Below are 27,852 nucleotides of genomic sequence, written 5' to 3'. Positions count from 1 at the left end.
AGATTTCGAGATATGAAAAAGAAAAATTTTGAAAATCTCGTCATTAAAGAGGAAAATTGAGCGGAATTGATTCTTTTTTCTCAGAGAATATCTCAGAAGCTGGGGGTCATAGCGAAAATTCAAAAGGACCTTTTTTGTACAGCATAATGAGATCTACAAAAAAGTCCCCACAGTAATTGCACTAGCTCCGACGGATTCCGAGATACTGAGGAGAAAGTGGAGTAAATCGTTTTGGCTCTTCGGTGGTGATTCCGTAAATTGCAGAGCACTTCCTTTGCAGTTGATGTGAATGAATGAATGCGGATTATTCACGATCTGGCGCCACTTTACGGAAAAGTAGAGTTATTCATGAGAATTTCAAACGCTTCATGAATAGAAAAATGTGTATTTTTTGCAATTAAGAGATAAAAAATTCTCTTTCAATCGCAAGAAACGAGATTTTTCTTTCATTCCGTTTTATTATTTGAGGAATAAATAAGGAATGCATATTGACCTCTCGAGCGTTACGAGAATTATTTTATTTTGTTTTTTTTTAATGCAGGATCCATTCAGCAAAAGCAATTTCACATCTAGTTTCGCAAATTCATTGATGACAGACGAACCGTGAATCCTCAAATGAACCCCTGATTCACCTAATGCACCTTTCCTCCCATAGAATACCAAATAGCTTGACAATGGGATCCATTGGTGCATGACATCCTTGGGAAAATTGTCATTCAATTGACAAGAGAAAGTATCGATTGAAAAAAACATTGACAACTCAATTTTTATCAAAATCTCGTGCAATTATCCCCGATTATCTCCGAATCTACAAGTCCTACCGAAAAACTCGAAATAAATTTTTTGTAGAAAACCGCAAGCCCCGCAAAAAAGGTCTTATTCAATATTTCGCCATTTCCCGAAATTTCAACTAAAACTTCAATTCAAATTTATTCAGCATGAAGAGCGGAAATTTTTTCTTGATGAAGAAAAAATTTTTATTTGAAGAGAATATTTTTTTATTTACAAATTCGATGGGATAAACAATTTTTTTTTTGGGTGTAGATTGAGTTGAGTTGTGGGAAACAGGAGTTGTTCATAAATACACTTGTACGCACTAGTGTACACGAGGAAGGACCGGTACTGAGAGATTGAAATAGGTAATACATCTACTCTCCTCCATCCCGAATGCTCATCTAGTCGTACAAAGTGCCTCGATGAGGCAACATCACAGCACCATTCACAACAAAATTGTTCAAAGGGGGTTGGTTACAACACGTACGTTAACATCAATCAGTCTTACCCCTATTTAAACACAAATACACCCCAGAGTTGTAAATCTATTTGTATTTTGCCTCACAGTAGTTGCTAATGTACCTTTTCACTTCTGATTGCAGGCAAAACTTCAGGGAAATGGATGGAACGTGACTGAGGGATAGCTCTAGTTTATTTTATGACTGTGAGTTTTTTTTTTATCAAAGGAAGTCGTGGGAGTTGATGCATTTTTTTGTGAAACTTTTTTTCAGTTTTTTTAATTACGCGATTATCTTCGGAGGGGGTGGGTTTAGTGGGGAGGGTCATAGGACCTTTATTTTAGGGGAGGAAATTTTGCAAGGAAAAGTCCTTTGACGTTTTTTTATTCGACTGGTCGTTTGGGAGGCAACAATGGGCTGGAGTTTTTGGATTATTGCTGTACTATTTTTGCGTTTTCAGGGAGATTATCGCGGGATTTTGCGGTTTTCGGGGAAAACTTGTTGGACGTTATTTTTAGAACTGGATTTTTTGGAGAGAAAAGTTTTATAATGTTTCTCGGTGAATTCAGTCGTTGGAGAGATAATTTCATGACTAACGAGATGGGGAGACAAGAGAGAGGGGGAAAATGAAGATTTGAGGTTTTCTTGCTTTTGGTTTTATAATTTAGAAGATGATGACAGACTTGTTTACTCGAAATTGCGTACAATTGTGGTTTATCGTGGGATTAGAGGGTAGAGGCTGTAATTTTAGCTGAGATGAGTGAATTTCAGTCGGAAATTGCTGTCGCGAAATTTCAAGTTTTTCTGTCTTTCGCGGATAATTCGAGTCTTGGACGGTTGCCAATTTTTTAAATCCAGTGCTTGCCCTGCTAGAACGTCTCTGTAATTCCGTCTAACATTACAATTAGCCTCACATTATTCCAACAATGCCTAACAAATAATTGCAAACAATAAACCTCAAAAAAATGACCTCATCTCCGCCACAATTAAACCCACAAAATACTCCATTTGACCTTTTTTGTGCAAAATCTCAAGAGCTAGAAAATAGTAATCAACGAAATTTTTCCTACCTCCTCTCACTCCCGAAATATTTCGCAAAAACTGCGTCGACTGATCGTCGAGTCGAAACCGATCGATGAAAAAACTTCAGCTCCAGTTTTCGCCGAATATCTCCGATCCTATGAGAAACACAAAAATCGGTAAATGAACTTTATTGCAGATAATTCCCAAATCTACAAAAAGTGTTGGAAACATTTTCCTCAAAAGTAATTAGTTATCGAGATAATTGCGACTGAACGGCCTATCACTCGGCATGAATACTCAATGATATAAAAAAATGATTACACGTTTTTTTTTTTGCCATTTGATGTCGAGAAATGCAAATCTAATCTAATCTTTTCGGTTGGCAAAAATTCAAGGTGAATATCAATTCCCACCGTCTTTCATCCTCACCTTTCCCTTTGTCCCTAGTCTCGTTTAGTCTTCTTCCAACTCCCGAGACCTTCCACAGATCATTGCACCTTCTCCCAGGTATTTCCCTTGTTTATCCACTTGTGTTTTTCTCATTGTTTGATAAACTTTATCGAATATTTGATCCAGTGGCGCAATTGTTTTCGATATAAAACCTGTAACTCTGATCGATGAGACAGTCGAGGCCTCAATGTCAATCAATAATCATTAACGAGGTGTCTCTCAAGGTAATCAATAATTATTTTAATAATTTATTAGTCTTAAATGATTTTTAATTAATTATCTCTCAACGTCCACCTGTTAAATTAATTAATAGTTCGTAATCATAATTGGTTTTATCATTCATTTGAATAATAGTAATTGATTATTTCAATTATTTAAATAATTCAGTCGTTTTTATTTGGAAAGGTAACGATTTATTGTCGTGATTAATTTATTTAAAAAATTTTCATCGCAAAATTACTGCTGATATAAATTCCGAGAAAATAATAATTATTGGGTCAGAGTTCTCGAATTAATTGCAAAAAACTTGAGTGTTACCTCATATTATTACAGACGGGCACTCGGTGTCAATAATTATTTTTCAGATATTGTTGACACATGTAAACCAACAATAATATTCCTTCGCCCGTAATTAAAAATTGAACAATAATTTATTTTCATTTTATTTCGATTTCCGATTGGAAAAAAAATTAATTTCACTAGAAAATATTTTGAATATTAAAAAATTCACTGTCAGATAATTAATTAACAATTAAAGATTTTTAATTCGATGGATAAAGAATGAAAAAAAAATTAATGAATTGAATTTTGATGGAATTACCAATTTTTTTTTGAGTTCTCGTAGCAGACATGGGGAAAATGTTGAGAGGGATATTGGAATTGTGGGTTCTGGTTGTCCTGGTGACAGCAGAGACTGACAATCCGGTGACAGATGCTCTAATTGAGGTACCGGAAGTGCCCTCTGAGGAATCAGTGCCTCTTCCCCTCCCGGGGATGCTGTATCCCCGGGAGAGCGAATCCAGAGAAGTAAAAATATTTCCACAACTCGAGGCGCTTCTTTGCCCCTAATTAAATTTAATTAACGATTATTCCTGCAGGTGAGGTCACTGGATGGCCTCTGGGACTTCGCTGTTTCACCACCTGGTGATTCAGCGAAGGGAATCCGGGATCAGTGGTACCAGGATAATCTGTCAAGGGTAAAAATCATTAATTACCATAATTACTCATTTTTTTAAATACCCGAAAAATTTTTCCGAAGGAATTGGAGTGGCTTATCTCGGTGGGGAATGGTCCTACGAGAAATTATGATAAAACATTTTTTGTGGAGAATTTCATGAGCTATAAAAAAGTCTTATTACACTTTTTTCTGGCGTCATTTGTACACGAGATAATGCAAATCGAATTGAGATTGACTTTTTTTTGTCAATGATTGGTCTTTTTTTGTGTTTTTTTTTCTCGAAATAGTCAATTCCAGTCATGCAGATGCCTGTGCCGTCCTCATATAACGACATAACGACCTCGAAAGCTCTACGAGATCACGTTGGACCAGTCTGGTATGAACGAAGCTTCTTCGTCCCACTCTCGTGGGCTGAACAACGAGTTTTCGTCAGATTTGGATCTGTGAATTATCTCGCCCAAGTGGTAAATCATTCTGCAAAAAATCATAATTCCACTTATTCCAGGGACAGCTACAAATTGAAATTTTATGGACAGAATTGAAATTCATTGAGATTACATCAATAACGATTTTTCACGGACATTTGAATTTCCAATTGCAAAATTCTTTGGAATTTTCAGAACGAATAACTTGGTTTATTTTTTAAATAGTGGATTAATGGAGAGATAGTGACCAACCACGAAATAGGACATCTGCCCTTCGAGGCAGAAATCAATTCTTTCCTCGTGTTCGGTGGAAAAAATCGAATAACTGTTGCCGTTGATAACAGCTTACTACAAACAAGCATCCCCCAAGGTCGTGTGAATCCAGTTCCAGCTGATAATGGAACCGCCTGGGTGCAATCTTACAGTTTTGATTTTTTCAATTATGCAGGAATCCACAGGTGATTGCACAAATTTCCCAAAAGTTCATTTCGAAAATGATAAAAATTTTGGTGTACGAAAAAATGGATTTTCAGGCCAGTCCTGTTATCGACGAAGCCCCGGGTTTACATATCGGACATAACGATAAAGACCTCGATCTCGGGCGATACAGGAATAATAAAATACTCAATAGAAGCAGCCGGCAATCTTGACGGAGAGGTCCCCGAGTGTTCAGTTTCTCTCCGCGAGGAAAATTCAACTCTAGTCGCCGAAGGGGACATACCAGGTTTTACCGGTACCCTAAAAATTCCTGACGCCAATCTCTGGTGGCCGCGAAGCATGAGTGACACCCCAGGTTATCTCTACACCCTGGAGATAATTCTCACAGTCCCAAACTCGACGATTCGAGACATATACCGCCTCCCAATTGGCATAAGAACAATAAAATGGACCAACAAAACACTCCTCATCAACGACAGACCGGTCTACCTCCGAGGATTCGGTCGTCACGAGGACTCAATCATCAGAGGAAGAGGTCTCGACCTCGTGACCATGACGAGGGACTACGAATTATTAAAATGGGTGAGTGCTCCCTCGGTTTAGAATTTTTTTTTCCATTTTTTGAATTTTCATTTTAATCGCAACAGATCGGCGCGAATGCGTACAGAACGAGTCACTACCCGTACAGCGACGAAGTGATGGACATGGCAGACCGCGAGGGCTTCCTGGTGATCGACGAGTGTCCAGCAGTGGACACAGAGAATTTCTCCCCGGAGTTGCTGAAACGTCACAAGACCTCGATATCAGAGTTGATTCGTCGAGACAAAAATCGTCCCTCAGTCCTGATGTGGAGTATCTCAAACGAGCCCAGGACATCTCTCCCAGGTGCCGACACCTACTTCAAGCAGGTTGCACTCCACACAAAAACAACGGATCCAACCCGTCCCATAACGATTGCCCTATCCACATCGTACACCCAGGACAGGGCAGCCCAGTACCTGGACATCATCAGCTTCAACAGGTACAACTCCTGGTACGCCAATCCTGGAAGACTTGACATGATAGTTGACAGGGTGGTGTCAGAGGCCCAGAGTTGGCACAAAAAATACAACAAGCCAGTGCTGATGAGTGAATATGGGGCTGATACTCAGCCAGGACTTCATGAGCTGCCAGACTACATCTGGAGTGAGGAGTATCAGGCTGCTGTACTCTCCAGGCATTTTCAGGCTTTTGACAGGCTCAGGGAGGCTGGCTGGTTTGTTGGAGAATTTATCTGGAATTTTGCTGACTTCAGGACTGCTCAAACCTACACCAGAGTCGGTGGGAACAAGAAGGGCATCTTCACCAGGTGTAGGCAACCCAAAATGGCTGCACATCTTGTCAGGAAGAGATATCATGCTCTCGGGGTCGAGCTCGATGGAGCTCAACTACCTGGAGATCTGGAGATTTATGCTGCTAGCTTTCTACCCCGTGATGAATTTTAAAAACTGGTTTTTATTCAATTGTAAGGGAATTGTCTTGTATTTTTATAGTAATAAAAGATTTTTAGTATAATTATGGTTTTTCTGGGATTAATCTGGATGATTATCTCCTTGGCGATTCGTTCACCCAAAAAGAAAAAATATAAAATGAAGAGTTTAAAGGAAATAATTTCACTTCATCGATTTCTCTTTCTTATTGATGAAAAATCTTTAATATCTGAACAATAATTGGATAATCAAGAATTTTTGTCTCGTCACGTGGGGCTTTCCTGAGGTTCTACGACCTTGAGACATGCGTCAGCGAGTTCAACGAAGATGGGTTCAGTCATGGCTAGAGCAATGGCTTTCGTGGGGTCCGAGTCGTTCAGAATTGCCCGGACAATGTCTCTCACGTGGGGATTCTTCAGGGACTCCTTCACATCTTCATTATCACGCAATTGCTCGAGTTTTTGTGGGGGGACAGTGTCTTCTGTTGGAAAGTCATATCCTCTGGGGGGTTTTGCGTCATCTCCACGAGCTTCTGGTGCTTCTGGGGGAGAACAGGGTGATGATTTGTGGGATCTGCAACAAGCCGATGAACAGCTGCAAAAAGAAACAAAATAATAAAAAAAATTACTTCGGTTTTTTTAATTAATATATTTTTTACTGAGATTTTTTTTGTGGGATATAGAAAAAAAATAATTTATTCATCATTTCGTGAGTTTTTAGGTTATGAATTTATTTTGAATTGTTGTCGATTGAAATTCTTTTGAAAATCGATGATCATTCAGTGATGGAGGTTGATAATAAAAATTCGAGTGATTTTTGAGAGAGGAAATGATTATTCCAGGAAGCAATGAATGTTTGTTTACGCACTAGAGTTGTCTGCACGTCGGACATTTGTAGGCTGCACTTTCTGCACTGCAAATGCAGCAATTCCTCATTTCCAGGTTCGATAATTAATCGATATTCTATGATTCTGAGTTATTGGACGTTGACATGGAGTGTCTGAGGCGAAATAATGTATTTTCTATCGTATTTTTTCCCTTCGGGCGCCGAAAGAATTGAAAGAGCCCATTTAGTCAAGCCTCTGTGGTCGTAGCGCTTCACATGGCGCTGAAATTCAAACCAATAGAGTGCGACAGGCATATTGCAATTCGATTTTTATGTGGGGGGAATGAGGGAATAATTAATGAATTGATAAATAATTCCTCGTTTTTAATGAATTATGGGTTTTTATGAAATAAAAAATTAATCCATGTCCCGAAAATTGGAAAAAAATTATAAACAATTGCACCTGAATTTTTTTGGTGAATTAAAAGGTGAAAAATGGTGTGTAAATAATTTTGGAAGAGTTGGGAAATTTAATTAATCGAATTTAAATGAATTGCTTCAATTAATTTGTAAAAAAAATTCTGGTAATTCGTACAATTGTTTATTGATTGAAAATAAACTTTGATTTTGGAGTTGTGAATTTTTTTTGAGGGCGAAGGATTTAAAAGGGGAAAAAATAATTGTTTAATCCGAAAAAATGTGAAATCACCGGTTTGAAATTCGAATTGGACACACGTCGCATCATTCCCGGAAAACCCGTAACCGGGCATTCCGATCCGCATGCCCCGGATGCCACTGCATCCTCGTCACCTGCTTGCAATGCCTTCCCCCAAAAAAAAATTCTAATTACTTCTTCCTTTCAATTAAAAAACAAAATAATAATCCGCATAAAATCGAATTTATCCATTTATTCGCCAGAAATTGGAAAAATAATTTGATGGAAAAATAATTTTTTCAATTTTTCAACTTTTCAATTAATTTGATATTCATTTGATATTTGATAATTATTACGATTAATCAATGTGCAATTGCAATTGGAAAAATTGCAATTGATTTCTCTTTATTTGAAGTAATTTTTTTTTAATTCCCCATTTCTTCTTCCGTTTTTGAAAATTCTGACGCGATAGAATAATCAGATAAATTATTTAAAAGGGTTAAAATTAATGCTTTTATTTTTTTCTCCTCGTTAATTTGAAGTTCCGCTAGCTCGTGAATTATCACGCCTCGGGGAACACAACTGAGCGAATCGGATACCGCCAACAAATTGTAAATTCACTTTTTCCGATAATTACATCTAGCCCAATTTTCCGGCCTCGGAAACTCGGGATAACCGAGTGGAAAAATTTAATTTTTGAAAAAATGAGGAAAACCAGATGAATATTAAGAATGGGGAGAAAATGAAGAGAAATTAAGGGAAAAAATGGAAGTTAAAAATGGAAGATAAAGAGCGGAAAATGACGAGAAAAATCGGGGAAAAATCCGACAGTGGAGATAAATAAATAAGAAGATATAAGGTTTGGAATTTGAGTGTGGTAACCGAGGTAGTGAGTTGCCTGAAGACGGTTAACCTGGCCCAGAAACCGAGCCGGAACTGCTGGAGGAATCAATGACCTTGGCACGAGTGGATACCAACCGCTACTCGGCGAACACACGCTTTACTTATACCTCACATTATTTTTCCCTTTTTTTCTTCAATTTACTGTGAATTCCTCTGACGTCTCGAATTCCCCCGCTCCCTAATTGGCCGCTAATTACCCGAATTAATTGGTGATTAATTAGCTAATTATCGGGGAACTCGGGGAAACCATTTTCAGACTGAGAAAATTGACGGAATTTTCGGCTTGTGAATAAATTTCCCAGCTCCCAGAATTAATTTCCGTTTTTTTTCTTTTTCCAATCCACCAGTAATTAGATTCTAAAATTAAATGGTCAATTATGCCAATGAATGAATTTCAAATTAATTAATCAAATCTGGAACTCGTGAATTCCACAAAAATCCGATAATAATTCATAAAAAAGGATAAAAAAATTCGCCTTTGGACTTTCCACCTGTGCGACAAATATTGGATAATTATCGCAGCATTATCACCTCGATAGATTTAATTATCGGACTCGCGATTTTTGGCATTGGAAAATAATAAAAATTGATTAAACAAATGGGAACCGATGATTTTGATGGGATGAGTCAATCGAATGATTCAGTGGAGATAATACTTCGTTGGTATTTTTAATTCTCTTATTCAGCAAAAACTCGTTTGATTATGTATGACGTCATCATTGGGATGATGATGACGATGACGAGTGTTGGGGTGAGGCGAGAGGAGACGTCGGTAGGAGGAAAGAGCCTGGAATTTCTTCAACGGGCCCCCGACCCATCAGTTCCTACGGGTCTCTTGTCGTGAATGCACCTCAAAAAATTCACCTCTATTTATTCACAATCTCCGTTTAATTTTTTGCCGCGACAGTGACCCAATTTTTCACTTCCGGTTGCGAAAAAATGGATTTGTCAGTGAAAAATTCAAGAGGCAATCGCTGCGCCCCTCAACTCCTCCATTTTTCTCCCTAAATAATGGAGATAGCGAATTTTTTTATACCGACTTTTTTGTACATCGGATTTTTTTCAACGAAAACGCTTTATATGATGATTTCGATATCTCCAGTGGATCTCACGATATATCGAAAAAACGAAAACCCGATTGGACGATTTTTGAATTTCTGGTGAATCCCTTTTTTTGGGAATTACTCGGAATGTGGGGGAGATAGCGATATTATTTATGAGACCTTTTTTGTAATTTATATTTTTTTACACAAAAATGGTTCTCATGATGATTTCGATAACTCCATCGGATCTCTCGTAATATCGAAAAAACTGGGACCGAATTTCGATGGGGAGTTTTCCGATGATTTTTCAAGTCATCAATGACTTTTTAAATAATTCATCACCTAATTACTTATATTTCGAAATCTTTAATTACGTTTTTGGTTTTTTTTGTGTTGATTAACTGTGAAGTGTCATTCTGTGACGATCATGTGTTTGAAAAATCATTTCAGAGAATTATCCATTCATCGACGAGAATAAATCATCACCTCCAGGAATACGTGACGTGTGTGCGGACGAGTGACAAAAAACTGTTTGAGTTCCATTAAATTCGTTGGAACCAGTGTAATAAATTTCGAATGAGTCGTTTTGAATTTTTATTTGGAATTCATAAAACGAGGCGCGGAGAACCGGGGATTCCCCGCACTCCCCGCACCCGGAAATCACTGAATTGCGGTTTTTCCAGGATTTTTTTATTTCAATGATTTTTTCATCTCTCTGCACTTTCGGGGGGGGATAATGTGGAGATCAATGTAATCGTTCAGACATAGCACATTAGATTTCCATGGAATTATCCACGGGTATTTCCTCGTTTTCTCAGAAACACCTTCGGTTACGTAAGACCATCTCCTCATTAACTATTTTCTTTTCTTAGAAAAAAAAAATCATTAACCGTTCGCCTCGGAAAATCCCAAAAACCAGAAATTTCCTTGAGAAAAATCTGTCGATTTTCTCTGGGGATCGATTTTTTATTTTCGATTGATTTTGCTTTTTAAAAACTCTTCAATAATACTTAAAGCAATCATTCTAATTAATATAATTGGTTTGAATATGAAAAATGGAAGAAGTGAAGAATTCAAATCTTCAATTTATGTGGGTCCACGATTTTTTGAAAATCGGTCGATTATTTTTGTGAATGAAAAAAAAAAAGACGTCTCATGGGAATTGAAAATTGACGCAAGTTTCTAATTATGCAACATTTATTGTTTATAAAAACATGCGTGATATGGAATTATCTCCAGACGTCGAGCTGTGAATTAATCTCTGGGGAATAAACAATTAGACCTGGCAAAAGTGGAAAAGAAAAAAACGATCGATGCACCCGGATGATGTCTTCACCGGCCGTGTGTCGGCCCCAGGTCGGTGGGACTTTCGTCCGTTTGCAAAGGTCGTATGTCACGGGGCGTCCAATTTTCAATCCAATAATTTGCAATTAAATCAGTGGAATTTGCGACGGCACGCACCCGTCACGCGGTCATTGGATGAAAGATAAATACAAATAAAAGAATTTTCGTTGATCCCGGAGACGAGGAGATCAGTCTCTCGTCGAGTTCCATCGATTCAAGAGGTAAATACCATTTATACTCATGACTATTACTGAATTTCCAATTAAATTCATCAAATTCTCATCGATAATCGAATATTTCAGAAGAGAAATCACTCAGAAAAATTCAATTACTTTGTTACAATCATTTTTTCCATTTTCTCAACAATTAATTTATATTTGCAACACGAAAACAGAATTTGAATGAATCAAATGAAATAAAAAATGAAAAATATGAGTCAATGGAGCTGATGAAAAATTTGAAACTCCTCGGAAAATTTTCACACATCATTTCAAAATTTCCGCTAATCCCCAGTGATTAGCATACCGGTATAAATTCCAGGGATTGAATGTTCGGTGACTACATAACGGGCAGTCAGCATTGAGAAATTCTCGCGATTATAAAACACGGGATGTTCTATTTTTCGTAGTTATTATTCCCCTGCGTTCACCGGTTTTCCGCCATTTGTGCAGAATGACGTCTGTCTCTGGGAGTGTTGAACCGGTCGAGAAGGAGGTCAAGGTGAAGGAGAGTGTGACCTTGGGAGACAAGAGATGTGAAAAATCCACTGGTGATGCTGTCAAGGGGACAACTGTTGCTCCTGGTGTACCACCAGCACGTGTCAAGAAAATTCCAATTATTCTTCCTGTCGCTGTGCGTTCTCCCTCTCATCAAATAATAATAATAATAGCAATTCTATTTTTTTACGATTATTTATGGATTGTAATGAGTCGATTTACAAAGGAAAATAATTTTTTTTTACTTGAAAAATGAAGAAGAATCGATTGGAAGTAAAAAAATTGACATTTTTTGCATTATGATTTTAACAACAAGTTGATTAATGGGAAAATTCATTGCAAATTATTCTCTGTTGATCTCCTGGTGCTGAATTAATTAGTTAATACTGGGTTTTGCGCAACGATATTCATAATAATTGCAAATTAATTGAGAAGGAATGAATTTTTACTTTATTTATTATCGATTAATCTCCGTAACGATTGACTCTAGGAGAAAACACTAAGAGACCTTTATTCTCGAAAATTGAAAAACCTACAAAAAATTATTTTATGAATTTCCCCCTAGTCCGACTGTTCTCGCGATAAATGAATAAAAATAAATTGGTTTTAATAAATTTTTAGAAGTCACTACCTGCGAAGGTTCCGGTGCCTCACAAGGTCCGTCAAAATCTTCTTCAGGAGCAATCGTATACCCTGAAGCCCCTGGTCCTGGCGACTCACCTGGTGCCTTCACTTCCCATCGAACTTTTCGAGATTGTTGCAGAGATCATTGAATTCTCCACTCAAACTCCAGTTGTTTTGATTCACGAGTCCAGGGTGAATCGTCCGGTGGCCACCGGCATCGTCGACATAGGTACCCACCCTTCCCCCGTCAAACTTTATAAAACTCCAACGAATCCACCAATTTATAAGAATTTCCATCGCCATTTATCTCCTCCTCTCACTGTTAAAAAATCCACAACAATATTTCTTCTAGCTTTTTTGCCGGCGAGTCAGGAGTGGAAGGATGGGAATCTCCTGCCGATTGGCCTCGTCTTCGAGCATCGGCTGAACATAAAAAATGATCCTGGAGTTTACGCTGATATCGTCGTGGCCCAGGACATCGCAGAGCACATCGAAGTAATTTAATAATCTCCAGGGAATGCGTATTAAAAAAAAATAATCAATGGATTTCTCCCCAGGATATCACTGACCTTCGTGGGTACAAGGTGGCCCTCCCAGGGAGGCACACGAAGATCGGAGGTGTGGGATTGCTGTTCAATTACCTCAAGTCCAAGGGAGAGAATCCTTCATTCTTCGGGAACACTTTAGGTAATAAAAACACTCCACCCATCAGTTATTTCGCATATACCTCCGAGGGTGTTGACTCCAGAAAAAAATGCCAAAGGACTTTTACCTGGTGCATTGAATTATCCACAAAAAAGTTCTCTGGCATTTTCGTGTCGATTCCACGGTACATGAAATATTCATACAACAATCCTTGAAGATTGCGAGACCCAAGTGGCAGCTCTCCAGATGGTCGCAGGAAAGCAGACGGAGGTCGGAGTCCTGGAGGCTCCAGTGGTAAATTGTCACCGAGACAACCTCCCAGGTGTTCACGCCCTTCTGATTCTGGACAGTCTGGGCCCCCTGCCCCCGTACCAGATCATGCTGAACGGAAAACTCCCGCAAACAACTGGAGATCAGATAAAAAAAGGATTTCTCACAGCAAAATCCAATCCCCAGTGGCTCGACAGATTTAAATCCTTCGGAATTCTGGGATTCACCGAGTACTCAAAGAACAATTACGACATTGAGGAAATGAAGACAGCAATTACAACAGTTCGTTATTACTGAAAAAAAAAAGAATTCGGGACGAGAACAAGAGATTTCATGAATTCCGAGACTCATATTTACTCCTCACTCCTTTATTTTTGTAATAATTATTTTTATTCCCTCTAATGAACACTACTTCTACCTTATGATTATTCTACCCCCTGAAATATCAACTCAATGTAGAAAAAATATATCTAGAGAACAACTGAGAAAAATTCATTTATATAAAAGTTGAAATAAAATATTTTCTAGAGAATTATAAATTTGTGGATAAATTTCTAGATGAATAAGAAAATACTTAGGCACTGCGAATGACTCCTCCAATCCCATATGGCACGTGAAAAATTAAGAAACTTACCCAACAGTCTTAGGACTCCAAATAATTGGCATTTTTTAATCAATCGAAATCAAAATCGAAATAATCGACAGTTTGATTTCTAAATATTCCATAGATATATTAATTATCTGGATAGGAACAAGGGGGTATTGTTTAAGCTCTAGTGATTATTTTTCAGTCTCTCAAAAATTCTCAATTGCCATTTGTTGGGTTTCTAATAATAATAAGGGATAAATTAAGTGAACGGTGACGGAGGACCATCGACTCGTCGAGATATTTCCCGAGGTCATGAAAGAAAAATTCGTCCCTAAAGGGTAGTCCACCAAAATCATTTTCCTTAACATCTCGAGGATTGAATTAAATCTCTACACACCTCCAATTAAAATCCGTCCAAATCCCGAGCCAATCCTAGACATCAATCTCTAACTGAAGTCCAAAAATCCCAAAAACTGGAATAATAACAAACTTTCAATTCCCATTCACCCATAAATCTCCGAAACGCGCTGAAGTACCCGAAGTCTTCACTGAATATTTTCTCCAGCTCTTCTGGTTCCTCCAAAAAATCGGTTATCATTCCCGAGAGCGTCGATAATCGATCCTCGAAATATTTGCTAGACCCCATCAATCCTCTCATAAAACATCAAATAAGGATTGGCACACAGTACATCAGTCAAGGACGTCTTCTCCACGACATTATCAGACGTATAAATCCACTGATTATTCCAATTTCCCCTGCGATAACAAACGAAATGTCCAGTGTCAACCCTTCCCCTGTGCTCGATAACAGCCCTGAGTCTGTACTTGTGCTTTCCCTGGGCCCCAGAGTTGATGCCCATGACAGGTAATGTGGCCTGTCCATTCCTCTTCTTAGCCTCGTTGAAGGTGAACGGATCGAGAACAAAAACCTCTGGAAAAATAACGACATCGTCCCTCTTGACTGGTGCACCTGTGCCCCAGGTGGTCCTGAGAATGTGAATGCACAGACATCTCGGTAATTTACCCATGGTGAGGGTCTTCAGGGCTGGAGATCTCGTGCCACATCCATCGCACTCGACGTTATTTATCACTTCACTCGTCACAAGACGAGCGAATAATTCACCGAGGGTGTGTCGTCTCCAGAGGGTGTCCCCAGGTGGCAGGGGGAGAGACACTGTCTCGAGTTTGTCGTAACGAACTGGTGAACGCCATTGGCATCTCGTGCATTTTAATTGGCTTGTCAGAAATCCAGAGAACGGATGATTCTCGTTACCCAGGGGTGTCACCTGGGGCAGAGCACAGAGGGATCTCCAGGCCCTCTCTGGAATCCTCGGGGATGACTCATCGGTCAGATATCTCGTGAGAACCTCTGAGGAACGAGCAAGGATGACTCCTGGCTTCGAGGATGGAATGGAGCGAGTTGAGGACGTCATGTTCTGAGAGGATGACAGTAGCCTCGACGGCTCCTCCTGGGGGAGATCGTTGCAGGAGACACTCCGCAGGGTTAATGCGTCCTGGGGTGAACCTGGGGGCGAGGGGAGGGCGTCGGAGAGGCAGAATTTCCTAGTGGGTGTTTGTGTCTCATTCTGGAGAGCCATCAGCATCACGTGGAACAAGTCGTGGGCATCCTGATACCCCGGCTCGAAGCTCCAGAGTGGCCCCAAGGAGGTGATCACCTCAATCGGGGTGACATTACCATATAAATCGTCGGTGAAACCATTCACCCTGTCGAGAACGAGAGCTAGATTGCTGGTGAAGCTCGTGTCTTTACTCTTAACTGCTCTCTCATTCAACCATTTGAGAAAAACCGGACAAGCCCCCAGGGCCTGCAACAGGGAATTCAGGAAGCAAGTGAACCCCAGGTTCGTTATGCCAGCGACTTGCCCTGAAAAAAAAATAACACCAAATCATAAATCGATAGCTGCATTTCACTGATTATCTCACTGAATTATCAAATTGAAAATTGCGAGGGATTCATTTGAAAGAATGAAAAAAAAAAATGGAGAGAGAATTTTTGGGGCCTCACCTCTTCGCCTGGGTCTCGGGGTGGGACCCCAGAGGACAAATGCACCAACACCAAGGGCAAAACCTATTCCAGCAAAAACTGCAAGCCTCTCCACGTCCATCTCTTAATTTTTTAAAAAACAATTCCCTCGATTTTGAATGGGAAAATGTCACGAGTCACGAGGCCTTGGGAGTTATCTCCTGATATCCCTAAGCCACCGGTTACATTTGTCACCCGAAAAATTATCGAATGCCTGTTTTATTTATTAATTCTTGTCTTTATGAACGTGCGATTTTTATCGCTTTTGTTTTTATTATTGGTTAGGATTAGTGTTAACAGATTGAGACAGAGGCAAAGGCGTAGATAACGCAAAATGATTTTTGAAAAGGCGGGAAATCGATTGCCATTCAAAATTTAATATAAAATTCCAGTGCTTCACTGAGGAGTGAACAATATCGAATGAATAATATAATTATTAACACTACAATAATAACAACATTATAATTACGATTATTTAATTCTAAAAAATTTTTGAGGGGATAGTAATGAGGAATAATAATTCATATTTATTCATCCCCTTGTTCGTAGAAATTATTTTTAATTGTGAATTATTATTTTTTTGTATTAATGATTGTATTCTAATTGTAATATTTTGAATGCGAGGAAAAAAATAGATTTTTTCATAAATAATTCAAATTAAAAATTTCCGAGATTTTTCGAGAGTTAAAGATGGCGTCACAAGTCGCCTTCCGGTTCCCGCCTTTTCCGATTTTCCGGCGCCATTTTCGTTGATAGATACTGAGAGCACTAGTGGATCCACGAGAGATCAAAGCAGATTCGATAAAACGGTGTGAGGAGGTGGTTTTAGTGAAGAAATATTGTTGAAGACTGATTGAGAGGGATTTGGAGATTTTATTGGTTGATTTTCCCGTTACATCGGTAACGGGAAAATCAACATTTTTGGCAGAATGGATCTTCAGTGCACCCAAATCATAGAGCAAGATCATCTCAACGAGCCCTCGCTGACTCAGACCGAGGCGAAGACGCAGGTAATCATTTTGACAGGATAAAAATTATCAATCCTTTCTGATCAGGGAAAATTAACCTTTTTCACTGTTTTCATTTGTTTTTTAGATCCAGGTTGGGACCTTGGAGATTGGAGATGTTAAATATCCCATCCTCAGTGGCATCACCAAAATTGGGAGACATCCGGCCCACCAGATATTTTTAGAAGATATTGTAAGTCATGTTTTTATTCGGAAGAATTTTTATTTTTTTTCTCCAACGACTCTTGCATTTTTCATTCGAAAAAATTTCAATATTCCGTAATGAGTGGGAAGATTCTATTAATTACCCTCAGTAATACCCTGTTATCAATTTCATTAATTATTTATTTTCAAATTCACCCAATTCAAGTTAATGAAATTCAGATAGAAAATATCTCGCGATAATTTCCTGGGTATTTTATCGTGCGCGAAAAAAATTATTAAATTAAATTATCCATCAGTTAATCATTATTTATGAGGTTTCACATGGTATGGAGATATCACTTCTCAACTCATGTTAAAATTATTTTATTTATTCAATCATTTATTCAATAATTATTAAATCTCGTGAAAATTACAACAATAACAGTCATTGGTACACAATAAAACCATAAAAACGATGAATTATCGAATTACAACTCGACCTTTTTGCCACCCACTTTGCCCTCGTCGAAATCAATGCTCTCCCACAGCTTGATCTGGCCAAAATTACTGTCGGCTTCCATTTCGTATTGTCCTGGGCCCTTGATGTGTAAGTACACAAGCTCCTCCTTGGAGGGGTCTATGGGTGTCCATTCCAGTGATACCTCAGGTTTTCTGCTCAGGATAACCAAAAAAAATCACTTCAAGAAATTCAAAAATTCTCCCAAGACTTACCCCTTGATTGCGTACGTCGTCCACATGTCGAGGAGTTCTCTCTGCATGGCACGATCCTCTTCAGTGGTCGTGGGGTCCATGAAGGGCGATCCAACGACGTAGTAAGGATCGTCACCATGGGCTACACCTAAAAAATCCCCAGGAGTTATCAATTTCTTTTTTTTCTCAAATTGCGAGTATTTGGCAGCAATAAAAAGCAATAAAAAAAACACCCACCCCAGTCTTCCTGGGTCAGGGTCATGGCGTAGGACAGACTGTCAGCTCCGTGGTAGGTGAAGTAGTAGTACCTCATGGGACTCTTGTTGTACTTGGCCATCAACTTGATAGCTTTGACACCACCCACCACGTAAAGTCGGTCTCCAACCATGTGGACGAGGTCCATGGCAGTCCTTTTGTCAATGGGCCCATCGCCGATGTAGTGCTTCCTGAGCTTCCTGGCGACGTCCATCTGCTTGTTCAAGGGAATTGTGTAGTTGAAGTCAAGGATGTGGGGGGCTAGCTCGTCCCATCTGGCGTCCAATTCCCTCAGAAGCACTGGATTTGCACAGAAGTCCGCGCCTGGGTAGAGACCCTCTTCAGGGACTACTCCGGTGATCCAGGGAACGTCCAGAGCTTCTCCCTTCATGATTATCTCGTGGGGGATCTTCGTGATGAAGGGAGACTCTGCGGTTTTTTTCTCCACCACTGGTCCGAAGGGCGTCATTGGGTTGAACTCGAGGACCTGGGGAATCAATAATTTTTACGTTCCCCATTCTTCCGATTCCCTCATTGTTTATTTATATAAATAAATCCCATTCAAACTTACCATGAAGTCCATGTCGGTACGTGCGATTTGACGGGCTGGACGGGTCTTCAGACACTTGACCATCTCCGTGGTGTCCCCAGTTGGGCATCCAACGATGCTCGCTAATTTCTTGGCCTTCTCCGGGGCGTTCTCGGTGATGGCCCATGGGTTAAGGGCATTACCACTGAAGGAAAGTCCACCTGCCATCAAAAAGAACGATTCCAATTTCGATTATTGTCCCCTGTCTCTTCTCGTGTTCATAATATTTTCGTTTCTGGACTTACGTTTGAATAGACCAGGCTTGGTCAGAGGTGTCAGATATTGATAGTGAACGGATACACCACCGGCGCTCAAACCGAAGAGTGTGATCTCATCAGGATCACCACCGAATCCCTTGATGTTGTCCTTGACCCAGTGGAGAACCATGTTCTGATCCTTGAGACCCATGTTACCGGAGATCAGGTCATCGCCGGTGGACAGGAAACCGAGGGGGCCTACACGGTAACTGAACGTCACCAGGATCACATCACGGTCCATTATGTAGTCGGGTTTGGTGAATTCACCGTCGCGTGCCTCCATGTGCCACTGGAAGGCACCACCGTGGATCCATATGATAACGGGAAGGGGTTTGCTTTTCTCCGTTAGGGGTTTGTAGATGTTCAGGTAGAGACAGTCCTCGGAACCCACAATCCTCTCCTTCTGGTTCAAAGGTGTGTGCTGGTACTGAAGGCAGGGGGAACCTGTCTTCAGGGCCACGATGTCGCCAATCCACGGGATCACCTTTTGTGGTGGCTGGAAATAATTATTTTTCCATGATTTTTCCGAAATTCTGATGAGCTCAGAGTGATTAACAGATTCTTCAGGGTGAAAACGAGGAGATAGAGTGTTGAAAAAAATTCCAATCGATAGCCAGAAAAATTTCCTATCCGAAACACTCATTCCAATTATTTCCACATGAAAAAAATCAAATGGAATAAACGGGCTCAAAATGAGTGCTTTCGATAGGAAATTTTCCCGGCTATCGATTACCGTCACTTTTAACTCCTTATCTGCTCGCTATTTCGGTAATTAAACCATGACAATTACCCTGAATCGCAGTTCACCAACTGGAGGCTGTGCGTATGGAATTCCCTCGAAGGCCATGAACTTCCGGCCATTCTGCGAGTACTTGTAGAACCCACGGACACCTCCCAAGGGTGTAATCACCCTGGGACCATCCGGTGTCTTGTCCTTATCGAGGGTGGCAAGTGCCAATGGCACCAAACACAGCAACACCAACAACTTCATGGTTACAATTCGACTCATACCTTCCATTCAATTTCCATCGACATTTATACCATTCACTCCCCCATCTGGACCCATGTACCGTGATAATGGAATAATCATCACCAAAAAGAGTTAGAGTTCTGCAGGGATATGATTAGTAAATTTTTACATAATATTTCTTATTCGGTTTGGTTTTTTTTTTTAATCGAGAAACGGCAATCGGTCTGGTGACATGACCCCCGGTTGAAAAAAATATCCGGCTGGTATCGCTAGAACTTTTGAACCCGCATCCACTTCACTCATCATTTATTATTTGTTTTCGTTACAAAAATTTAATGTGCAATTACTCACGATTATTTTATTTTCAGATGGTATCGAAATTTCACGCGGAGATCGAAGCAAATGGAAAAAGTGTATTCATTTCCGATCTTAAATCGTCCAACAAAACGCGTCTTGATGATGTAAGTAAATAATTTGTTTATTGTTTTTACGTGGAAGTATTATTTTTCTTGTTGAGCCTCAGAATTTTGGAGGGACTGCAAATAGCCAGGGAAATTTCCGATGGAAAATTCTGGACTCGAGAATTTTTCTGTCGCATTTTCTTTATGATTTTTACAGATGTAACGGGGTAAAATGGGTTATCTGTTTTTTTTATTTTTGTGTTAGATTTCTCTGGTTATTATCTACAAAAATTTCTCGCTCCTGACCTACTCATGTTTTCGAAACACAAATCAGTGATTTCAAAAAATCGTCAGTTTTTCAATCGTCGTGCGAAAAATTCACTTTTTCGTACGGGTCCAACAGCCGAAACGTGAAAATCTCACACATGGCGTACAATTTTGAAAATTCAATGCCAAAAATTCATTGACTAATAGAAATTGTGTCATTAACTGATATTTTCACGTGTGAGGAAAAATCGATTTTATAGGTCCGTTGAGAAAAGTCAGTTTTTCGCAACTGCGATGAAAAATCATTCGATTATCGAATATTTTTTTATAAATTGAGAACTGGATATTTTCTTTTTCGTGTCAGTATTATATTTTTTGCGATACGTACCGAAATGCCAACTTTTCCACCCTTAAAGATCGACTTTACACCTGGGTAATGGAAAATTTGCATTTCCCAGGCAGTCCTCACACCCTGGAGATTCTACATGGTTCAGGACGGGGCTTCCCTGAAATTTGGGAACGTCGAAGCTAGATTCTTCCTGAAAAGGCCTGAGGATGAGCGAATCCCGGTCCCAGCGACCCCGGAACCAGGACTTAGTCCGGGGCTCGATGAATCCCAGGAGGATTCCGTGATTGAAGCAACGGCACGATCTCAGGATGACGCGAGGTTCCGTCGTCCAGCCGTGCCTAACAGGAGAAAAATCCCCATGATGAATCCCTTGACACCTGGAGATGATCCTCTGGAGACACAAGTGAACTCTGGTGATGACATTCAAAATCTTGAGACACAACAATCGACCCAGCAACACGACAGAACGAGTGACTCGGATCTCCACGACATGGATGCATCGAGATCAGCGAACAGCTCACAGTCGGCGAAAGATGATCGGAGAAATATTCAGGAAGTTAATACCCAGTGTTTGGCTGTTGGAGATGACGCAGAAGGTGACGGTCTCCCTGGGCCTTCCAAAAGCCCTTCCCGAGGGAATCATAAAAAATCATCTGATCATCCGGAACCATCGAGAAGTCTTCCTCAACATCCTTCCAATATCCAAACCCTCGAGACTCAGGCGTCCACCTCTGAAGGCCCCAGTAAGGATCATTCGAATCATTCATCAATGATTCATGATTTTCAGACTCAGAAAGTCAATCTTGATGATCATATTCAATCATTGAAAACCCAGAAGACTGAAGAGCCTGGAAAATCTCGAGGTAAGAGTCTATCGCCACACGAGAGAGATGTGCAGAGTTTGAATGCTGATATTTGGGGGGCCGACGATGATAATCTTCAGGATATTCATGATCTTCAAACTCAGTCTAATCTGGAATTTTTAGAAAATTCCAGACGACGTAAAGAGGACGTTTTCAGGAGTCAGAGCTCATCCCCGGATCTTGTCGCTGACTCGGAGCAAATGATAATTGATTTCGCTCATCATGGCAGCATTTTTGATGACTCGAAATCGCATGAAAATCGTCGGAGGAAAATGGCGATGGGTGGAGGGAATCAGCGAGTCGTGGATGTTCCCGAAAATTTTCCAGCAATTAACGATAAATCATCGAAAAGTGATGGCAAGTCAGCAGGTGATGATGATGACGTGGAGACTGACTTTGAGGATGATTTACTCACACTGGGGAATCACAGCGATGTATCGAAGAATAATTCCCAGAAATCGCAGTCATCAGGAAATGATTTCACATCATTGGTGTCAGAAGTTGAAAGGATTTTAGAAGATTCTGGGGACGAGACTGATTTCAATGATTTAGATAAATCAGTAAAGGTTATCAAATCATCTAAGAGCGATTTAAAAAATTCTAAATCATCGACGAATAATTCAACGTCACTGAAATCAGTACTAAATCACTCCGATGAGGAAACGGACTTCGAGGAAGAGGTTACAGTTTCCAAAATGTCTGATTCTCTAAAAGTAATTCCCGCGTCCAGCGATGATGACACAGACTTCGAAGCGGACCCATTACCTTCGAAATCATTCCGAAAAAAATCTCCAGACAAACGAAAATTGTCTTCCGAATCCCCAAAATCACCAAAATCCGTTGGTCAAGCCAACAGAACAATTTCGGTATCTTCAGATTCCTCGAAATGCGGAAATGATCGGAGGGAGTCTTCGAAATCATCGAAGTCATCTCAAAAATCATCAAAAAGTCCTCCAGAAAATGATCCCAAGTCTTCCAAAGTCATCAACGGACACTCAAGCTCTGAAATCATCAGAGAAACCTCCCCGAAATCATCTGGAGTCATTAGAATATCATCGGACAGCGACACAGACTATGAGGACCCATCAAAAATTCCAAATAAATCCAAATCATCGAGAAATGATGTCGACGATTCTAACCTGCCCCCGGAAGTCCTCAAGATGCTAAAAAAAGCCGAAACGTCCCGCGATATATATGCCGATGATGATGACGATTATGATCCGTATAGTGCCCCAACTCAGGTCATCGTGCAATCAAAATCCTTGAGACGTCCACAGAAAAACATCACAAGTAATCTGGAATCATGTTCAGGCCCTTCCAAAACGCCTGGAAATCATCACGACTTTGATCACACGACCGAGGATTCGATGCCAACTCAGAAAATCGACAGGAAATTCACGACAAAAAATGCAGCCTTTGATTTTGATGACCTTGAGCCAACTCAGAAGATGAATCATCCAGGGATATCAGGTCGTAAAACACCACGAATGCTTGATTTTGACGATGACTTGGAGCCAACTCAGATAAGCTCGAGAAGTGCCCCAGGTCCATCCAACGCACGTCCAGATGATTTCGATGATCTTGGACCGACGCAAATCCTCAATTTTGATAAAACTCAGTCTCAGCCACTCCCTGATGACCCTTCATCCAGGAAATGGCCATTTGAGGACGAGGAGAATAGCAAGAAGAGGATGGCATTGCTGAATGACAGTGATCCCACGCAGATCATCGATGTTCAAGCCATAAAACGTCAAAATAATCGACAAAAAAATCATAAAAGTTTCGGAGATTCAGGAGTCAATATGAATGTCAAATTGAGGAGCCAACAGATCTCCTCCTCGGATTCCCCCGAGCTTAAAGGTCATGCTGAAACGATTTCCTCCTCCTCGAGAGTCACTAAGCGTCAGAGAACGACTAGAAATCCCCAGACGCTGGAGAATCCTCTCAAAAAAACCAATTCGACTCCCAAAAAAATGAAAATGGCAGCCGAGAAATCGATACCTTCGTTATCGGACTCCGAGAATTCGGACGGACCTGATAAAAAATCCTGTCCTGCTAGAACTCCTCCAGAATCTCCAAAAAATCGTCAGAGCACCCGAAAGACTCGGAATGCCTATAAAACCCCCAGGAAGTCTGAGCCCATTCCTCCAGAAGTACCAGAGGGTCCAGAGCGATCCCCAGACTCTTCCACAGGGCGGACCCCTCGAAAAATCCCCCAAAACCTGGGAATTCCCAAAGAAAATTCTCCGATGCACTCGTCAACACCTTTTGCTTCAACTCCAGGCAGAAAACGAAAGTTCAACCTGTCCTTGAGATCCAGGAATGATGGCGATACGAAGGACAGTGCGTTCGACGAGTCCAGGAGCATCTCCTACGACAAATCCCTCCAGAGTCACAAAAAAACAGGGGAAAGCCTCGATAACCCAATCTCCAGAGATCTGGACAGTATGTTTGGTGGAGGTGAGGAGAGGGTAGTCGATCCTGGAGGATTTCTGATGACCCAGGAGGTGGAGGACATCCTGAATTCCTCGGACTCACCCCCAGGAACACCTAAAGACCTCCAGGAAAAATCACGGAAAATTCCACAAACCCGTGGAAATGTAGGGAAAACCCTGAAATCAAAGGATCTGGAAAAAAAAAAAATATTGGCACCTCCGGGCGATGAAATCGACTCCCAGGAAAATCATTTTACAAATTTGAAGAGGAGGAAACGTCAGAGGCAGGCATTGGAGAGCATGTCCTCCGAGGATGAGGCAGTTTCAGGTTTCCACAAGGGATTTCCTGAGAGCCTTGGAAGGGGGAGAACACCTTTGAATGTCTCGAGGATCTCGAAGATCCACGTGCCGTTGGAAACACATTTGAAGCCGAAAATTCCAGATTTGGTAAAGAAAGCGAGGACAGGACAGGACTCTCCAGTGAAAACGAGAGTACCTGAGGGAAAAAACAGAGAGCGTGAGAGAAAAGAAGGACACGAGAAGGATCTCGCGAGGAAAAAAATCGTGAAGAAGGAGAAAGACACGGAAAACGAAAAAGGAGAGGATAAACGTAACCGGGAAGTCGTGGAGAGCTCTCCCTCGAGGAATACGAGGTCGAAAAATGTTGCCATGAATGGCATGTCAAATGAATTCAAATGTCCGTGTGTCCTATTCACTGGCATCAAGGAGCACGACGACGAGGACAGAGAGCTTGTAGAGTCCCTTGGGGGAACTGTAACCACTGATCCCCGTAAAGCAACAATTCTCGTCACCGATAAAGTCCGAAGGACAGTTAAATTCCTCTGCGCTGTCTCCAGGGGAATTCCCATTGTCTCAATCGTCTGGTTACAAGTGTCAGTCAAGTCTAAAAAATTTCTCAATTATGAAAAATATATTCTTCACGATCCAGAGGCTGAGGCAAAATTCAAATTCAACCTTGGAAACAGTTTGGCACGTGCTAGAGAAAGTCAATTACTCCAGGGGAAGACTATTGTTCTCACATCGAAATTAAGTGGACCCAGTCTTCCAGAGTTGAAGATTATTGTTCAAATGGCTGGGGGTAAACCGATGGTCAGGGCACCTAGTGTTTGGCCTGATCAATCTGTCATTGTTACTTCTCCCGATGACCTCTCCAGGGTCAAAAAAATGATTGCCAAAATTCAAGATATCAAGGTTTATGTCGTACACATTGAATTTTTACTCTCCGGAATTCTCAGACAACAGCTGGATTACGAGGAATTCGCTCTTCATGTTTAAAAATTTATGGACTCAATCATTCAGAGCTCAAAGTGGCCATTTATATTTATTGAATTTATTATTTATTGGATTAACAATTGAAATGACTCATTAATCCGATTTTTATCAATCGTGAAATTGATAAAAGATTCTTCAATCGATTTCAAACTAAATGGATAATTAATTACTGATGGTTAATTACAATCGAGTAGAATAGTCATCGAAATTGAAGGTTTTAATTTAAAAGAGCGATGGGGGGGGGGGGGAATTACCTAATAAAAAAGGTGCTGGGACCATTTTAAAAGACTCAAATCCACTCCTGAGTAAATAGTAATGGGAATTTCGCGATATAGTATTTTTTCTTTGAATTATTTTCTGAAGTTGTCCGTTAAATATGTGAAATATTAAGTGAGGGATAACTGGCAGGGAGAAAAAAGTGTCTTTCTTTATTACGATGCAGCCAAAACACGGGTGATGTGTAACAATTATTTATTGCGTATGTGTTTTTTTGTTAGGAAGAATTCCAAGAGAAAGAGATGATTTTACAGATAGCGTAGGTTTATAATATAATTACATATTTAGGTTTAAGATTCGGGGGAATTGTCGTGTAATATGTAATATAATAAATAATTTTTGTATAATTTTAGGAATTATTTCGTTTTACCTGTTTTCGTTGATTAAATTCCCGAATATCTGTGAATTGAAGGGAGATATAAAAATTTTCATCGGTACCTTTTTTGTAGAGTGAAATGAGATCTACAAAAAAGGTCTCAACAAAATTTTGATATCTCTCGGGGATTGAGAAATATTTCCGAATACCTTGAGCAGAAAATTTTCTTACTCTTCATCTTTCCTCTTGTTTGTTGTTTATTTTCTCCACTGCAAGTTTAGAAGCCTGAAGCCAAGAAAACCGGATTAGATAGAGAACCTAGGACAACATCCAATTAACCGTAAGATGTTTTCCATTTTTCCTCTCCCACCCACCGAAAACCCACAACTTCCACGACAGAGTAAATAAAATGGGAGAAAATAAAATTAATGTCGAAAAAAAAAATCATTTTAAATTCATTTTATTCAATACTTATAATTTTAATACATTTTCAAAATAAAAAAGAAAGATTCATATAAGTACTCACAAAAAAAAATGATTAATGATATTAAATGACGAATAATGGCCTAGAGCTAAAAAAAGAAAATGCGAAATATTTCTGACTGTCTAAATCAGCCTTGAGTAACTATCACTACAGTATTATTTCACTCTTTGAATGGTATTTTTAATATTTATCTGGGATTATCGATGGGACGAGAGGAATTCCTCTGTCCACGAGAGCTCAAACTCTCTTCTATGAAGGTAGAAGATTTTTATATCAGTAGCTTATGGGATGGAGGTAAATTCTCGTGAATAAATGCTGGTCCGGTGTCCTCAGGGCCCTGACAATGCTGAATAACAAGTGCTCGAGGACGTGGGAACACACAAATGATCACGAAACTGCAACAAAATTTATAAACATTCATTTGGCATTCGTCTTTGATTTTTTTTTTCGCTGAAAGCCTTTTTATTTTTTTTTCGATTTCACTTCCTTCCAGATTTTCTCGGGAATGTCAAATTTGCCAGAAAAAAGTGAAAGGTCATTTAAATCGAATAATTGACGTTCTGGAAAAAGTTCAGATGAAATTTTCCTCTGAGACCCTCGAGAGAGGAGAAATCGAAAAATGCAAAAACCGCGGTATGCAAAAGATCTCGAAACTACGACGCAATATCTCCGCCATTTTGTCCTCTAAGCCCCCTCCACCCCTTATCACTCACCTTGAAATAAACTCCTAAGCCTTGCTCTTATCGACGTGCCTCTTGTTGTGCTCGGAATTCATTAACTTGGTAACAATTTTTCTGGAATGTCCATTTGGATCAAAATGATTTGTATGTTCTGTTGCCTCTCTCTTGCTCCTCTGTTTACCCCCGTGTCCGGTAAATATGTGCTTGTCGTAATCGTAATTGAAGTGTTCGTACTCATCAACATAAACCTCCGACATTATCACTATTCAATGGATTCAATAATAACGAGACAATTACCTCCGAAGAGCTGTTAATTCCGTTGTTTCTGTTTTTGTACTGCGCACCCTGGCCTTGCGCTACCCCTTTTATAGTTTCTTTTCTCCATTCACTACGCACGCGCGGCGCCTGTCATTCCTAGGGAATTTCAGGGAAATTTCAGGCAAATTACATGGATTTTTTTCGATTTTCAAATGATTTTCCCCTCTATTTTTTACTCGAGAAAATTCTGGATTTCAAGGGATAGAGGAATGCGGTTCTGGGCGGTTCTAGGGGGTTGTAGGGGGAGGTTTGGGGGAATTCTAGAGATTTTGGAGTTCTCGGGGTTTGAGTGACCCCTGCTGCATCGTAGTACTGCACCCGAAGAGCGGGAGGGCGCTACACGCAATGCTGGGGTGTTTTTTTTT

The 27,852-nt window shown here is 40.1% G+C and overlaps 6 protein-coding genes across 12 annotated transcripts; 3 read left to right on the top strand and 3 right to left on the bottom strand.

The window, feature by feature from the left end:
• The first annotated feature begins 1,149 nt into the window (after window positions 1–1,149).
• Window positions 1,150–6,299, top strand: LOC105271915 (beta-glucuronidase). 6 transcript variants are annotated; one of them, XM_011313740.1, is made up of 9 exons: window positions 1,150–1,257; window positions 1,377–1,438; window positions 2,832–2,929; window positions 3,553–3,731; window positions 3,803–3,901; window positions 4,170–4,346; window positions 4,533–4,765; window positions 4,841–5,327; window positions 5,393–6,299. In XM_011313740.1, the coding sequence occupies exons 4-9, from the start codon at window positions 3,555–3,557 to the stop codon at window positions 6,227–6,229; spliced, it is 2,010 nt and encodes a 669-aa protein (XP_011312042.1). In that variant the 5' UTR covers window positions 1,150–1,257; window positions 1,377–1,438; window positions 2,832–2,929; window positions 3,553–3,554; the 3' UTR covers window positions 6,230–6,299. The 6 variants fall into 6 exon arrangements, with proteins under 6 accessions (XP_011312042.1, XP_011312039.1, XP_011312040.1 ...); XM_011313737.1 differs by having other exon boundaries at window positions 3,550–3,731; XM_011313738.1 differs by having other exon boundaries at window positions 3,541–3,731.
• Window positions 6,300–6,360: 61 nt separating this feature from the next.
• Window positions 6,361–7,315, bottom strand: LOC105271914 (zinc finger HIT domain-containing protein 3). The gene is made up of 2 exons (XM_011313736.1): window positions 7,082–7,315; window positions 6,361–6,808 (listed from the first exon to the last, which is right to left on the bottom strand). Exons 1-2 carry the CDS (start codon window positions 7,147–7,149, stop codon window positions 6,481–6,483), a joined length of 396 nt encoding a protein of 131 aa, XP_011312038.1. The 5' UTR covers window positions 7,150–7,315; the 3' UTR covers window positions 6,361–6,480.
• Window positions 7,316–11,040: 3,725 nt separating this feature from the next.
• Window positions 11,041–13,554, top strand: LOC105271913 (uncharacterized). 2 transcript variants are annotated; one of them, XM_011313735.1, is made up of 6 exons: window positions 11,041–11,205; window positions 11,656–11,836; window positions 12,322–12,553; window positions 12,677–12,819; window positions 12,882–13,011; window positions 13,187–13,554. In XM_011313735.1, exons 2-6 carry the CDS (start codon window positions 11,657–11,659, stop codon window positions 13,534–13,536), a joined length of 1,035 nt encoding a protein of 344 aa, XP_011312037.1. In that variant the 5' UTR covers window positions 11,041–11,205; window position 11,656; the 3' UTR covers window positions 13,537–13,554. The 2 variants fall into 2 exon arrangements, with proteins under 2 accessions (XP_011312037.1, XP_011312034.1); XM_011313732.1 differs by having other exon boundaries at window positions 11,042–11,205; window positions 11,613–11,836.
• A 37-nt stretch (window positions 13,555–13,591) lies between these two features.
• Window positions 13,592–16,197, bottom strand: Usp30 (ubiquitin specific protease 30). Its single transcript, XM_011313731.1, has 2 exons — window positions 15,855–16,197; window positions 13,592–15,713 (listed from the first exon to the last, which is right to left on the bottom strand). The coding sequence occupies exons 1-2, from the start codon at window positions 15,952–15,954 to the stop codon at window positions 14,464–14,466; spliced, it is 1,350 nt and encodes a 449-aa protein (XP_011312033.1). The 5' UTR covers window positions 15,955–16,197; the 3' UTR covers window positions 13,592–14,463.
• Window positions 16,198–16,623: 426 nt separating this feature from the next.
• Window positions 16,624–26,036, top strand: LOC105271911 (mediator of DNA damage checkpoint protein 1). Its single transcript, XM_011313730.1, has 4 exons — window positions 16,624–16,882; window positions 16,968–17,072; window positions 20,174–20,266; window positions 20,932–26,036. The coding sequence occupies exons 1-4, from the start codon at window positions 16,802–16,804 to the stop codon at window positions 25,414–25,416; spliced, it is 4,764 nt and encodes a 1,587-aa protein (XP_011312032.1). The 5' UTR covers window positions 16,624–16,801; the 3' UTR covers window positions 25,417–26,036.
• Window positions 17,392–19,858, bottom strand: LOC105271909 (venom carboxylesterase-6). The gene is made up of 6 exons (XM_011313729.1): window positions 19,626–19,858; window positions 18,824–19,331; window positions 18,561–18,739; window positions 17,972–18,476; window positions 17,756–17,882; window positions 17,392–17,695 (listed from the first exon to the last, which is right to left on the bottom strand). The coding sequence occupies exons 1-6, from the start codon at window positions 19,851–19,853 to the stop codon at window positions 17,512–17,514; spliced, it is 1,731 nt and encodes a 576-aa protein (XP_011312031.1). The 5' UTR covers window positions 19,854–19,858; the 3' UTR covers window positions 17,392–17,511.
• Window positions 26,037–27,852: the final 1,816 nt, after the last annotated feature.

This window comes from Fopius arisanus, unplaced genomic scaffold, assembly GCF_000806365.1.
Source record: "Fopius arisanus strain USDA-PBARC FA_bdor unplaced genomic scaffold, ASM80636v1 scaffold00127, whole genome shotgun sequence".
Taxonomy (NCBI): Eukaryota; Metazoa; Arthropoda; class Insecta; order Hymenoptera; family Braconidae; genus Fopius; species Fopius arisanus.
The sequence above is the reverse complement of the archived record's forward strand: the minus strand, read 5'-3'. Positions and strand labels throughout refer to the sequence as shown.